The 13,958-nt window shown below is 38.4% G+C and overlaps 1 protein-coding gene across 1 annotated transcript in view; it reads left to right on the forward strand.

Moving 5' to 3' along the window:
* The window catches only part of ERC1 (ELKS/RAB6-interacting/CAST family member 1), a 282,059-nt gene that overhangs the window by 114,380 nt on the left and 153,721 nt on the right, over nt 1–13,958 (forward strand). Inside the window, exons 10-12 of the mRNA XM_080914840.1 lie at nt 1,078–1,218; nt 2,143–2,283; nt 4,346–4,539. Of these exons, the coding sequence (XP_080770966.1) occupies nt 1,078–1,218; nt 2,143–2,283; nt 4,346–4,539 (476 nt within the window). The remainder of the gene's footprint in view (nt 1–1,077; nt 1,219–2,142; nt 2,284–4,345; nt 4,540–13,958) is intronic.

The following is a 13,958-nucleotide window of genomic DNA, read 5'->3' on the forward strand; positions in this document are numbered from 1 at the left end:
CATCAGGCTCACTGTGTAGCTCAGTGTATTTATTAGTCAGGGTTCTGTAGAGGAAGAAGTGATAGAATAAATCTTTCATTCATCTGTCTGTCAATCATCCATCTATATAATGAGAATTTATTAGAATGACATACAGGCTATGGTCCAGGTGGTCTAACAATGAGGGTCCATCAATGGAACGTCCAAGAATCCAGTAGTTGTCAGTCCACAGTGCTGGGTGTCTCAGCTGCTCTTCAGTGTACACCAGAATCCTGAAGAAGAAAGTGACTTGGTAATGAGAGGAAGAACAAATAGGAAAAGGAGCACGATATCCCCACCCATTTGAGTTTTAGTTAATTCCAGATGTAGTCAAGTTGGCAACCAAGACTAGCATTGCTCTTAGGGCCGTCTTTAACTCTCGATCCTCTTACCTCCAACTCCCAAGTGTTGGGATTAAAAGGTTATCTCATGATGCTGTACTTTCTTTGAGATATTCAACTGGATTCTTTTTAGAGGCATAAAGCAACATTTGTTAGGTCTTTTGGTGCAGAATGCTTTGATCTGCTTGTCAGAATGAATGCATGTTCTCTGAGTATGTTTAGAAACATTACCTAGAAATATACTTAAATTGTTTTAGCTTTCATGCTTTCTGAACACCTGAGCAGAAGTTTTAATTTTTCTATTACTTCTCAGCTTCCCCTACTTTTGCTATGAGTTCTGAGTAATTGCTGTTGTCTTGTAGGTAGTCTGTGTCAGTATTACTATAGTAAAGAAATGTATTACTTACTGTCTTAGGGACATATACATAAGCTTCTAGTTACTTGAAAATTGAATTTTAATGAGAATATTTCAAGAGAATGTGTTAGTGCTATCTAATATTTCAAATGATTGGAAACTGACTCTTGCTATTTAAAAATAAAGTTGAAAATTACTGGTTGCATTAGGAAAAATGAGTTCTTTGAAAACTGAATTCTTGAAGTGCTTACCATTGTTTTTTTAATAGATAATAGAAGCGTTGAGTTTGGTAGAAGAAGAGTATGTTACATGGTGTAAGTACAAACGGGAGTATCCTCATGTCTTGGTGTACTTTCTTTTTAGGAACGGACAATTGAGCGCTTAAAGGAGCAACGGGACAGAGATGAGCGAGAGAAGCAGGAGGAGATTGATACCTACAAAAAAGATCTTAAAGACTTGAAAGAAAAAGTCAGCCTGTTGCAAGGAGACCTCTCAGAGAAGGAGGTTAGGATGACCCAATTAGTCATTGCAAAGAATTTCTCCGTATCCTGTGGCAGGTGTTCATATGCTCAGGAAGCTGTGAGGGTTACAGAAGATTGGCGCATTTATTTCCTACTCCTTTACTACCTTGTTCTGTGTGCTAAGAGTTGTTTTCTTATGGGATCCCAGTGCTTATGCAGATCTTAGAGTGGCTGAAGCCTAGTTACATTGGAGAAACACTGCTAACAGTAAGGAAGGTGACACAAGGAGGAAATCTAACCAGAACCACTATAGTAGCCTATACTTAGTTCACTTGTGAGTTTTGTTCTTATTTTTGAATAATCCTACCAGTATCATTTAAGTAGCTACAAAGTTGAATGTTGTGTAATGACTAATCCAGTAGATCTGTCTTAACAACTGCAGGAAAGTTTGTAGAAGTAAGTTTCTACAAGAATTTCCTGCTAAAGAGGGGAAACATGCTCATTCAAATTGGTGTAGTTATGAAGCTTGGCTCCTTATATTCTTAAAACGTCTCCTTTTATCGTGAGAATAAGTACAGTGGGTTAGACCTCTTGCTCTGTTTTTGAGATGGGACCTCCAGTCATTCAGACTAGCCTTCAACCTCTGATCCTCCTGCCTCTACACTCTGAGCTCTGCAGTTCCAGGTGTGTTCTGTACCTGGTTTATGTTTTCCTAGAGATTGAGCTAGGACTTGATGCCTGCCAGGCTGACTTTACCTGAGCTTCATCCCTAGTCATTTTTAGGAACCTTTATGGTATTGTTCAGTTAGTACTGAGGAACAACCTGATTTTAATTAATGTCTGAAAGTTTTATAGTTCATGGATATTCTTGAAATAGAAATTTCCAAATACTATGACTATAAGTTAAAAAATTAAATCTACATTTTATTTTACAGTATTTATTCTAAATATGCCTTGCTTCTTTTAGGCTTCTCTCTTGGATCTCAAAGAGCATGCTTCTTCCCTGGCTTCCTCAGGACTAAAAAAAGACTCACGGCTCAAGACTCTAGAAATTGCTCTTGAGCAGAAGAAGGAAGAGTGCCTAAAGATGGAATCACAGTTGAAAAAGGTTGAAGAAAAAGTTTCCATTATTATTTTTCTCTATATAAGAACACTGTAGATAGATCTGAGTGCCTTTTCTTCTTTTTCTTTTTTTAAAGTTGAAGATTTACTGTGATAATACAGAATATATAGTTATTTTTATTTTTTTAAAGTCGGTGCTATTTTAATAGTTTCACAATATATAGTGTACATTTGATACTGTCACCTTCTCTTGTTTTCATCTCTGTTGCCTGCCCCAAGTCCCTTTCTCAAATTCAGTTTTTGTTGTTATTGTTGCTGCTGTTGTTTTGTTTTTGTATCACACTGAGTTTAAAGCCAGGTGTCTTAGTTTACTTTCTGTTGTTGGGACAAATACCGTGACCACAAGCAACATGAGGAGGATAGGGTTCCTTTCATACAGCTTACAGTTCATCATGAAGAGCAATGAGGGCAGAAACTGAGGCAGAGGCTGTGGAAGGATGGTTCATCTCCATCATTTACATGTGGCTTTAGACATTTTGAAAAAGGAATATTTCTGGTTACTTCAAGCCATTTGGAGCTTGCTCCTCACCTGGTGGTACTGTTTTGGCAGGTACAGAAGCTTTTAAAGTGACATCTGGGTGGCAGAAGTAGGTTACTAAAACCCCTAGGGTTTAGCCTTTTAACTGAACTCTCTGCTTCCTATCTGTCCGAAACATGTAACAGGGCATGCTAAGTACTCTTGGCTCACACTGCCATGGCTGGAGCCCCAGCTGCTGGTCCTTCCCCGTGATAAAGTTTCCCTTATACCACCAGCCAAAACAATCCCTCTTCTCTTAAGTTTCTTTTATTCAGTTATTCTGTTACAGTAACAAGAAAATTAAAATCAATAATTTGGAAATTAATTTTAAATTAAGGAATTTATAGTATACTCTAAAATATATTAACATTATTGGCTGCCTTTTACAACAGAACCCTGAATAATATTTTTTTCTTGGTTCTTAGAGTGGATCTTGCTTTTTACCTTCTGATTGTCAGTCTCAGGTTTCTTGTAAAATTCTGAAGTTTTTGCTTTAGTAAAATATACTTGAGATTAGTATTTCTTTCTGTTTATTTGTTTAGATTGTTTTCAAGACAACTTACTATGTAGCTCTGGCTGTCTTGGAACTCACTGTGTATATATATCAGGCTGACTTTGAAATCACACAGATTTACCTGTCTCTTTCTCCAAGTACTGGGATTAAAAGTGTGAGCCACTGTGCTCAGCTAAGAGTTCTGTTTTCTTTACCTAGCTCCATTTCCCCAGCATCAGTTATATCTGTATGATTCTGAATGCTGAAGGTCATATAATTATACATTTGGCAAAGCTACATTGAGTAGAAGGAAATGCGGTTAGTTAGGGCCTATGGAACCCAGTCTCAGCATTGAAATAAGAGGAGTGAGGTCAGAATTTAGAGCTCTTCAGTGCCTTCCTCATTAGTCTCAATCTAAAGCATCAGTTGGGTTATGATGATTTTTGACCTCATAATAAATATTCTAAGATAAAATAGCATTTTAACAGAAATCCATTTGTAAACTCTAATAATTCTTCTCCATTTATTACTAATATTTTAATTATGTGATCCATTAGCAAGAGAAGCCACTAGAAACTGAAGATTAGCTATTTAAATAGTTGATAACACTATTGTCTTAGTTAGGATTTTACTAATGTGAACAGACACCAATGTCCAAGGCAACTCTTATAAGGACAACATTTAGTTGGGGTTGGTTTATAGGTTCAGAGGTTCAGTCCATTATCATTGAGGTGGGAGCAGGGCAGCATCCAGGCAGGCATGGTGCAGGCGGAGCTGAGAGTTCTACATCTTCATCTGAAGGTGGCTAGTGGAAGACTGAATTCCAGGCAGCTAGGATGTGGGTCTTAAGTCCACGCCCACAGGGACACACCTACTCCAACAAGGCAACACCTGCTCCAAACAATACCATACCACTTCCTGGACCAAGCATATACAAACCATCATAACTACTTACATTGAAATATAAATAGTTCTTTGGGTGTGGGTTACCTCCAATGTACAGACTTTGAAATCTTTTTTGGGGGGCTGGGGAACTAGGCACATGAAGCAACATTGGAAGCCAGAGCCAGTCCAGAGATGAGTGACCGAATACAGCAGTTGGAGCGAGAGATTGCCAGGTACAAAGATGAATCCAGCAAGGCCCAAACAGAAGTTGACCGTCTCTTGGAAATCTTGAAAGAGGTGGAAAATGAGAAGAATGACAAAGATAAGAAGATAGCTGAGTTGGAAAGGTAAGGAAGAGGAGCTAAGCGGTGCTGTGGCAGAAAAATTCAGGCATGTTTTTCAACTTTTGAGGAAGTGTTTCCAGTAGTATGTGCAGTTGAACTAGGCACTTCCTTCCTTTTTATGCTTTATTCTCTTACTCTTCTAAGTCAGTGTAAATTCTTTGCTACAGTACCTAAACGATGACATGCAATAGGGATAAAGTGAGAAACTATTAATTGAACGTCATTGACAAGGGAAGATACTCATTGCTGAAGGGCCCAGGTTTCTCCTAGCTGTATCCAGAGAGTCCAAAGGGATTATTGGCTATATTATTGCTTTGTGTAGTGATCGAATGGTTCTCAAGTTTAAAAAGTTGCTGAGCTCATAATCTTTTGGGCTGTGAATTTTTAGAATGCATAATTTAGAGCATGGGAAAGCAAATCATACCAGCTTTAAATGAAAGGGACTATGATGCTAATGTAAGAAATTCATAGGCGAGTCTTACCAGGTTTTAAATTTGAAATCTTCACAGTGAGTTGTATTTGAACAGATCCTGCCAGAGATGATAGATCTCTTGGAATATTTTTTGTCTCTTATATTAAGGATCAAGCATGTAGTTGTATTACCTTTTCCTTTTGTATGGTCTTCTTACATAATATCACAAATACATGTAAATACTTTTTCCAGTAGAACCTCATAGTCACCATATTTTTCTAGCCACCTGGATGATACTAATTCATACAGAGTTTGAAAAAATTATGTTTAAGAAATAATTCATTTTCTTGAAAGCTAGAAAATTTCTGACAGCTTTTTAAAATTATTTACTAAAGTTTAAATTTGGGAGTTAGAAGTAGGCTTAATATTTTCCTTTCAAGTTACTGTTGCTTCTATTCCACATCTGTAGACTTTGATTCCTTCAGCGGTTCAAAAATGCAGGTAATAGGATTCCTCATTCCTGCCTGTACATTTTGGTTTATACTAACTCGACATATTCTATAGTTCATGATTGTTTATTTATTTCTATGTGTACCAGTGTTTTGTCTTTATGTATTTGTGTGCACTGTGTGTGTGACTGGTGCCCTTGGAGGTCAGAAGAAGTTGTTCGAACTGCTGGAACTGAAGGTAGAAATGATTGTGAGCCACCATGTAGATTCTAGAAATCCAACCTGGCTCTTCTGGGAGAACAGCCATTGCTTTTATCCACTGAGCCTTAGCTCCAGCCCTTTGATAAATTCTTTTAATCAGTATTGTAGGAATATAGATTGTGTGCATTTTCATTCATGTTTAACTTTGCACATCTTCCTTTTTCACAGCATGTTTGTGTGCACACATGTACTTACTTTTTGAGGGGCCTGAACTCATCAGTTCTGCATTTGTGTTAAGATGTGATATTTTTGAAGAATGTTATCCTACTGTTTCAACAAAGAAATTTCTGAATAGTATTTCTTTCTTGTTTGATTTTTTTTTTTTTAACTGAAAGTCCTTCATTTGAAGTTATTTTCTGTTGGTTGAAGTTAGCTTTAAAAATGATTCAGCTTTAGCTTAATACTCTTTTTTTTTTTTGTTGTTGTTCAGATGGACATATTGTGAAGGAGAATAGGAAGTAGGCTAAATTAAACACACAAAAAATTGAAAACTAGGAACACCACGTGAGAGAGAATGTGTGAGGTGTTTGCCTTTCTAAATCTGGATGACCTCACTTGGTATTTTTCCAGTCCCATCCATCTATCTGCATTTCATCATTTCCCTTTTCTTTACAGCTGAGTAATATTCTTTTATATGTACCGATCACATTTTCATTGCCCATTCATCAGGTGATGGGCATCTGGGTTAATTACATTTTCTATCTATTAGGAACAAAGCTGCAGTGAACAGGGTATGCAAGTATCTTTATAGTAATGTAAAGTCCTGCAGTTCATGCCTAGGAGTGGGATGGGTGGGTGTTATGGTAGTTTTAAATGATCTGCTTCTTTAGGAATTTTACTTTTTACACATTGGACTACACTGTATAATTATACAGATGTATTCATTCTCTGGTCATATAACTTTGTAATATTGTTTGAAGACCACAAAATTTCTTGCTTACCAACGTCCATGACCATGACCACCACATACTCAAAAAACTCCAAAGTAACAAAATCCCAGTCCAGCTGGTCTTGTCCTCTTTGATCAGAACACTTAACTTGAAGTCTTCTCAGCTCAGTGGGACTCGTCTGTTGCTTAAATTTAACCCAGTGTCTTGAGCAGTATATCACAGTTTGCTGAGAAACAAATGTAGATTTTCCTTTCCTTTCATTTTTTGATTCTATTTTTATAAACTGAGCAGGGCTTAATTTTGGAGTTGGTCCGTGCACTCTCTGAGATAGCTGGGGTTATTTCAGTCTTTGTTTTCGTGTTGGAGTATGTGTCTTTTTGTCTTTTGTTTCTGAATGAGTTTTGTTTTTTGTATTGGCCTTCTGTTTCCTGTATGTTTTCTTTTGGTTTGTTTTATCCTGGTCCTGTTCTCCTGGGATTTATGTATCTTAATGTTGCATTGTGCATGTTCTCTCTGTATTATAACCATTTTTAGAAAGCCAGTCTCCTATAAATAATATGGCCATCACCAGGTTTCTGTGTCTGCACCGTTGTGGGAGTTGGTGCACCATTCTTGGTAAAGTGTGTGTATGTAAGGCCCAATCTTCTTATAGACCTCTTACACACCTTGCTTTAGATGAAAGCAGCCGACACTCCCTCTTGGTAGGTTCTGTGTGCTAGTTATATCACTTTAGCCTTCCCTCTCTTGCTCAAGAATGTTTCAGGTTGATGTTACTGTGCTGAGACACTTGTATTTGGAGACATGATCTTATGTAGTCCGGATTGGTCATAAACTTGATGTGTAGCCCTGAATGTCTGATTTCTTGTATGTCGTGAGTACAGTTGCATGCATTCCTGATTTATTTAGTGTTAGAAACTAATTCTGGGGTTTTGTGCATATTAAAAAGATCAGTCTATCATTTGAGTTGCATACCCATTCTGGGATACTCTTTTAAGTAGCCCCTGATAGAAGTGCAGTTCCATTTTGTACTTTAGCATGTAAAATTTACTCCTGGGAGGTATTCAACAATGTTTAAGTACAAAAAGTAAAGCAAACTGATGAAACTTAAACTGAAGAGAATTCTTTAATTTTTTTTATAATACTTCTTTACCATTAAAAAGTTACCAGAATTATTCTTTGTGGATGAAGGAAATAAAGGAACAGTTTCTTTCCCGTGTTGGTTCTTAAGAAAATTGTAGTGCTTGTTAGAAGATGTATTAATGGAATCCTTTTGATTTAGTGTAGTAACACTCTTTGACTAAATATAGTTCCAAAACGAAGGTGAGTCAAGACCATTCATTCATCCATCCACCCACCCATCCATTATGAGTAGATATTTTTTCCATTTGAAAATAATCACATCCTAGTTCATTTTCAATAAGAGAAAGAAATCTAGTTGGGGAAGGGGTCATAGGAACAGGAGGAAAAGATATTTAAAAAACATTGTCGTACATGTTTGTGATGATTTTAGAAACTGGCTAAGTAAGTCTGAAATGTGGTTCCAGGAATGGAGGCTTATAATCTGGATGGCATTTGTATAGGCACAAACCAACGTAGGACTCCTTTGTCTCTCATGTAACCTCAGCCCTATTTCCAAAACCTAAATAATTACTTTAAATTATTATAACAATAATACTTTAATCTAGTTTTTTCCAAAAATTTAGGTTTTTCTAAAACCTAAATAATTACTTTAATAATAATAATAATAATAGTACTTTAATAATAACACTCAGGTTATTTTGGACAATATACCCTAGTAAAGTGACTAGAGGTGTGTGTGTGTGTACACATGCCATGCATGGTTACACCTGTGCATGCCAGAGTTCAGTGTAAGGTTTTTTTCTCCAATCACTCTTCACTTTATTTTATGTGGCGGAGTATCTCATTGAACCTGAGGCCCACTGATCAACTAGCCTGGCTTGGCCACAAGGCCCCAGGATCTGTACTTGGGTCCTCATTTTGCCTAGCAAGCACTTTGCTGATTTGCTGTGGCCTTGGTGGGTTCATGGAAACCACCATCTAGTGGCTATGTATAGTCTTTACAGAGAAAACAAAGTGGAGAGTAAGATGTCCTTGTCTGAATGAATAGATTTAGATTACCTCATGCTTTTGCTTTCCATTGCTGTGATAAAACACCCATCCACACCATCTTGGTGAGGAAGTGTTTATTTGGCTTCCTCTTCCACCTCATGGTTCATCACTGAGAGAAGCCAGGGCAGGAAGTCAAGTAGGAACCTGGAAGAAGAAACTGAAGTAGAGATAGATCATGGAGGAATACTGGCTTTTGGCTTACTCTTAAGGGGCATTCTTAGACAACCCAGGACCACCTCCTTGGGGGTTTACTGGCCACAATTGGCTGAGTTTTCTCATGTCAGTCATTAATCAAGAAAATGACCTACAAACATGTCTATAGGCTAATCTGATAGAGGTAATTCTTAAGTCTCGATTCCCTCTTCCCATGTAATTCTAGTTTGTGTCACATTTGGGGTAAAAAACAAAACAAAACAAAACAAAAAACCAACCAACCAGCATACCTCTCTGGAAATTGAATACTGTAACTAAAAATGTGCCTTCTATACTTGGCATGTTAGTTTCTATATAGATCTATAAATAATAGACCTTTCTATAGCTTTTCATGCCAGCTCACATCCAGTGTCTATCCTGGTCATTCTCTTGGTCCTACTCTTTCCCTACTCCTTCTACTCTGTGGTCTCCCTAAGTCCTAGCACTGGGTCTGCTCTCCAACTCTGCCCATTTAAGGGATGTGAAAGCTGACCCAGCCTGTGTGTTGTGGAATATGACTTGAAAGTTGATGAGATGTCTTGTCCAACCCTACCCTTGAATGGTTTTCCCAGAAGATAATTTTCAGGTCATGGACAACTTACTAGGTTTTAGCTTCCTGGATCTATTGTCTCTGACTAGAAAGGAAAAATATACAATTGTGACTGCAGAAGCATGTTTCCATACTCTAGAACAGTGTCCACACTCGCCTGCTGTGCTATCCTCTTCAGTAGAATCCACAGTAAAAAGTCTCTATTTTCAGCAACACAGAGCTCAAGTTTAGTTGACCCCAGCAAATGCCTGACATTTTAAGGCTCCAGGGTGTTCCCATTAAAGTGCTGAGAGTCCTAAGTTTAGAATCTGCTTCCCTTGCTGACTGCAGGGGGTTTTTACTAGTCCCCATCCTAGGCCTCAAGGAAAAGTGATGAAGCTTCCTAGTAAGTGCTGCAGATAGTTGGCTGTTGGGCATGGTTTGGTTTTGTTTCCAGAGTTAGATGACCCTAGCCTGGCCTTAGAGTGAAAAAAGGGATAACAGCAAACTTGTGTTCCTTTTTAAATAAAAGTTCAAGGAAGGGTAGAAGAGAAGGCCCTGCTCCAAACAAAATTTTGAGGAACTCAAACTTCTCAGTATGGGGTAAAGAAAAGTGTTTCTCATAATTGTCAAGAAATCGAAACCTTGGAAAATGGCTGAACGGGCCATTAGCCAGTGATGCTAGATGCTATATTCAAGGTAGCCTGTACCAAGGATGATAGAGCCTCTAGATGGGCAGCTCCTTCTCAGAAGTTTTCCAGATCAGGCAGTGATAGGGGCCAGGGCAGCCATTGGTGGTACAATGAATGTTGCCTTGGCTTACCATGAGCAGGTGTTCAAATATGAACAGGCAAAAAGACATCTGCACGCTGACCTGCAGGAGGAAGTGGAGGAGATACAATTATAACAAGCAGTTTCTTTTTCTGGTAGAAATTCTGGAAGGATATCTGCTCGGAGGGGCTGAACTTCCTGGTTGCCTCCACGGAGCCCATCTTCATTTCTCCTGTGTTCTCTGCTTCCTGCCTGGGCTTCACTTTGACCTTGATGTGCTTATGCCAAATCTGAGCCATGAAGAATTCCATGAGGAAGAAGGTTATGAAGATGAAGTAGAAATAGCACCACATTTCTGAAATAGGAATGGTAAACAGTTGTTTAGGGTACTACATAAGACAAGAGTAGGAAATATTTCCATGACATTTGACATCTTCATCGATGTGCCATGGCTGCCGGGCCACGTCACCATGCTGTATACTGAGATTAGTCCTACCACAGCGTCCGCCCAGCATAATAGCCAGATTTCTTACTACTGAGTACAGCACAGGGATGACTCCAGTCATCAATGCAGGCTCCTTATCTTGTGACTCTAGGACATGGATGGACTAGAGACCAGAGCTCTTGACAGCAGCTTAGGAAGGAATGCAAAGCAAAGAGAAATTGGGGTTAGTAAGTAAGAGCAGTTGCCTGAGTTTCAAGTCACTCAGCGTCTCTCCGATTCTTGCCAGCTCAAATCCCTCCCATGCCGTAGTTCCCATCTCTCCAGTCAGCTTAGGGCCTCTGCAGTGTAAAAATTATAAATGTAGTTTTCATTTTCTTGCTAAGGCACTTGAGCCTAGGAATCCAACTTTCCCCACATTTACAAGTCCATATTATTATCCAGGTTGGTGCTTTAGAAATTCCCATTGTGTCTGCCTATTCTGGCTTTATTGTGGAAATCTTTATACATTCTCTCTTTGTAGAAAATTGCAGAAGACTAAGAAAAAATAACATACCCTTGTCTTTCTTGCTGCTAAGCACACAGGGCACATGGCTTATGTCCATGTGTGTGTTCTGTGTGTGGCTATTTAGATACAGCTGCACCATGAGTTCATCATGATATTAGCAGTGGCAGTTCATGAACTGTAGGTACAGTATGAGCCTTGTGCAAGTGGGCTAGGTCACCATCGGTGTAAATCCATATAATTTGCTCTCCTATTAAGTGAAAGAATCAAACTGACCAGAAACACAAAAGCAAGCAGCTTACTGAGAAGTTGACGCAAACAGGATCAGGTAAATACCAGCCACATGCAGGTGACTCATGCACATCTTTTCTTTCACAAACTCGTTTTTTATCATTTTTTGATGCCATTTGTTCATCTTCTCAAAGTCCCCAGTGGGTTGAGCACCTCAACATTTGTAATGGTTCTTTGTTTTGAGGATTTCTCGATTTTTTTTTCCCCTTAAAGTGGAAGTTTCAGTATATTTAATATTAATTAAACTATGATTCATTGTGTAGATGTTTAGTCCTGAAATGTGCTTGAGGTGTATATGCAGAATTGTAAATATGTGCTTATTAATTATGTATGTATGTGTGCATTTATGTGTGCATGCTAGTGCTCCTGGAAGCTTGAGGGCTTTATTTTAGGTCATTGGAAATGGAGTTAAATGGAGGTTGTGAGTCACCTGACTGGGAACTGGAAACCAAACCCAGTCTCTTCAAGAACAGCAAATACTACTGAGTTACCTTTCCTGAGTTGTATTTTGGTGCTCACGTGAAATAATGATTCATGATAAATACAGTAGGTAAAAATAGGATTTTATATTGGTTCACTGTTAAGAAGGAATATGCTCTAATTTTTATCGCGTCTTTCAGAAAGGTTGGCATCTTTAGATCCTAAATGATTCTGGTCTTTTGTATCATAAGCATCAATAGTAAAAGACCATTAGGAACTGTTGTGTATCTGTAGATTGACCAGTATTTGACTTTAAACCATGTATTTGACACTGTTTGATATATGGTAAAGGTCTGTTGGATTCCTATGGATTTCTAAAACATATCTCAGGGTCAAGCATGCCTAACTAAGGTCGACATTGTTGTCCTTAGCACATGTAGAAGTCATAGGTTATCTTCCATTTTTCTCTCTAATAATTTTAATTTTTTGAGACCAGGAAAGTCTTTCACACACAAGCTTGAGGCTCCCAATTTGGGCAAAGGTGGCCAGCCAATGACTTGCCTGTTTCTGTTACCAGACAATGGGGTTACAGATGTTTGTCAGCATTCTTCGTTTTTACAAAGGTGCTAGTGACCCAAGCTCAGATCCTCATACCCGCTGAGTCATTCCTTCAGCACCCTACCTTTTTTATTTAAAGAGTCTGGGTCTCTTTAAACCCCCCACAGGCTTTGAGTCTTGACCTTCCTGCCTCAAAACTACAGGTATGGACCACTGGCTTTTTTTTCTGTTTTCATTTTTTTAAAATGTAATGGAGAGAAGTATTATCCTTTTTAAAAAAATTCTTCATGACCTTAAACTTTGGCTCTAAGTGTATTTTGAATTAGACTTATATAGTAAAGCATCCTTTTTTTAAAATTTAAGAACAAACTAAATTGTTGATCATACATAAAATTGTATTATTTATGTATTTACATATTTATTTATTTATTGGTAAGGCGTGAAGGTAAATATTTAGTCCACCATGCAGGAAGCAAGGGTTAATATGAGAGGTTGTTCATGTTTCATTGGCATTTATGAAGCTGATAGAAATAAATATTGATGTTTTGCTTTCTTTTCCATTTAAAAAGTTTCTTCCTTCTTTCTTCTCATCTTTTCCTTTTTACTCAGTCTGCACCTCTAACCTATTTTCATTTTCAGTTAAACTTCTCCTTACAAACATGCCTGTAAATCCAGCCACATTGACAATAAAGATTAACTATCATCCCTTGTCAGTGTAAATATATATTTAAAATCAGAATGTTCCATCCCTGTTCTTCAAAGGTTCATGAATATCTCACAGTCTAAGATACCTTTAGTTTATATATACTAATGACCAGAATTTTAATAGTTCTAATATTTCTCAGAAGCCTTATGTCCAAGTGGTAAAGGCAGTTGCTGCTAAGCATGGCAACTAGACTGTGAGGCCCAGGATCCAATGGTAGAGGGAGAAACTTCTGCCAGTTGTCTCCCTGCCTCTATATTTGTGCTGTGGCATACACGTATACATACACAGACAGAAGTACACGGGCAAATATTTATTAATGAACCAAAACAAACTCCTAACTATAAAGCCCCTTGGACATAATTATGGGAAGATCGACTAAAGTAACATTGAAACTCATTTGCACAAACAACAAATGTTACAGTTCTATTTATTGCTGGCTTGTGATTGAATCATCGACTCTCATAGCCTTGGGTAGTCGCACCCTTTAGCACTCCCTCCCTTCCCCTCTCCTTCCCTCTTCCCCCTCCTTTCCCCCTTCCACTCTCAGGCCATATAGCTTTTTGCACTCTCTGCCTATAGCTTTCTTCAGTCTAAGCCTCACAATCCTGGCATCCCAGGCATCCTGGAGTCTCTATTCTCTCTTCCTACCTGTATAGCTTCCTCCTTTGGCCTTTTAAGGTCCTTTTGCAGGCAGTCTAACCCTGTTGTATACTGTCTATCCTCAGTGTTTCTCTGGCATCTTAGTGTGAGCCTCTAGGACACCACCACACTTGAATTTTGTAGGCCTGGAAGATGCACGGGCAGTGATGCCAAGTTCTGCTGCAGGACAATGTGTAGCTCATCCATGGCGCTCACGCTTCAGCTGA

The sequence above is a fragment of the Micromys minutus genome (genome assembly GCF_963924665.1).
Source record: "Micromys minutus genome assembly, chromosome: 3".
In the NCBI taxonomy this organism is placed as follows: Eukaryota; Metazoa; Chordata; class Mammalia; order Rodentia; family Muridae; genus Micromys; species Micromys minutus.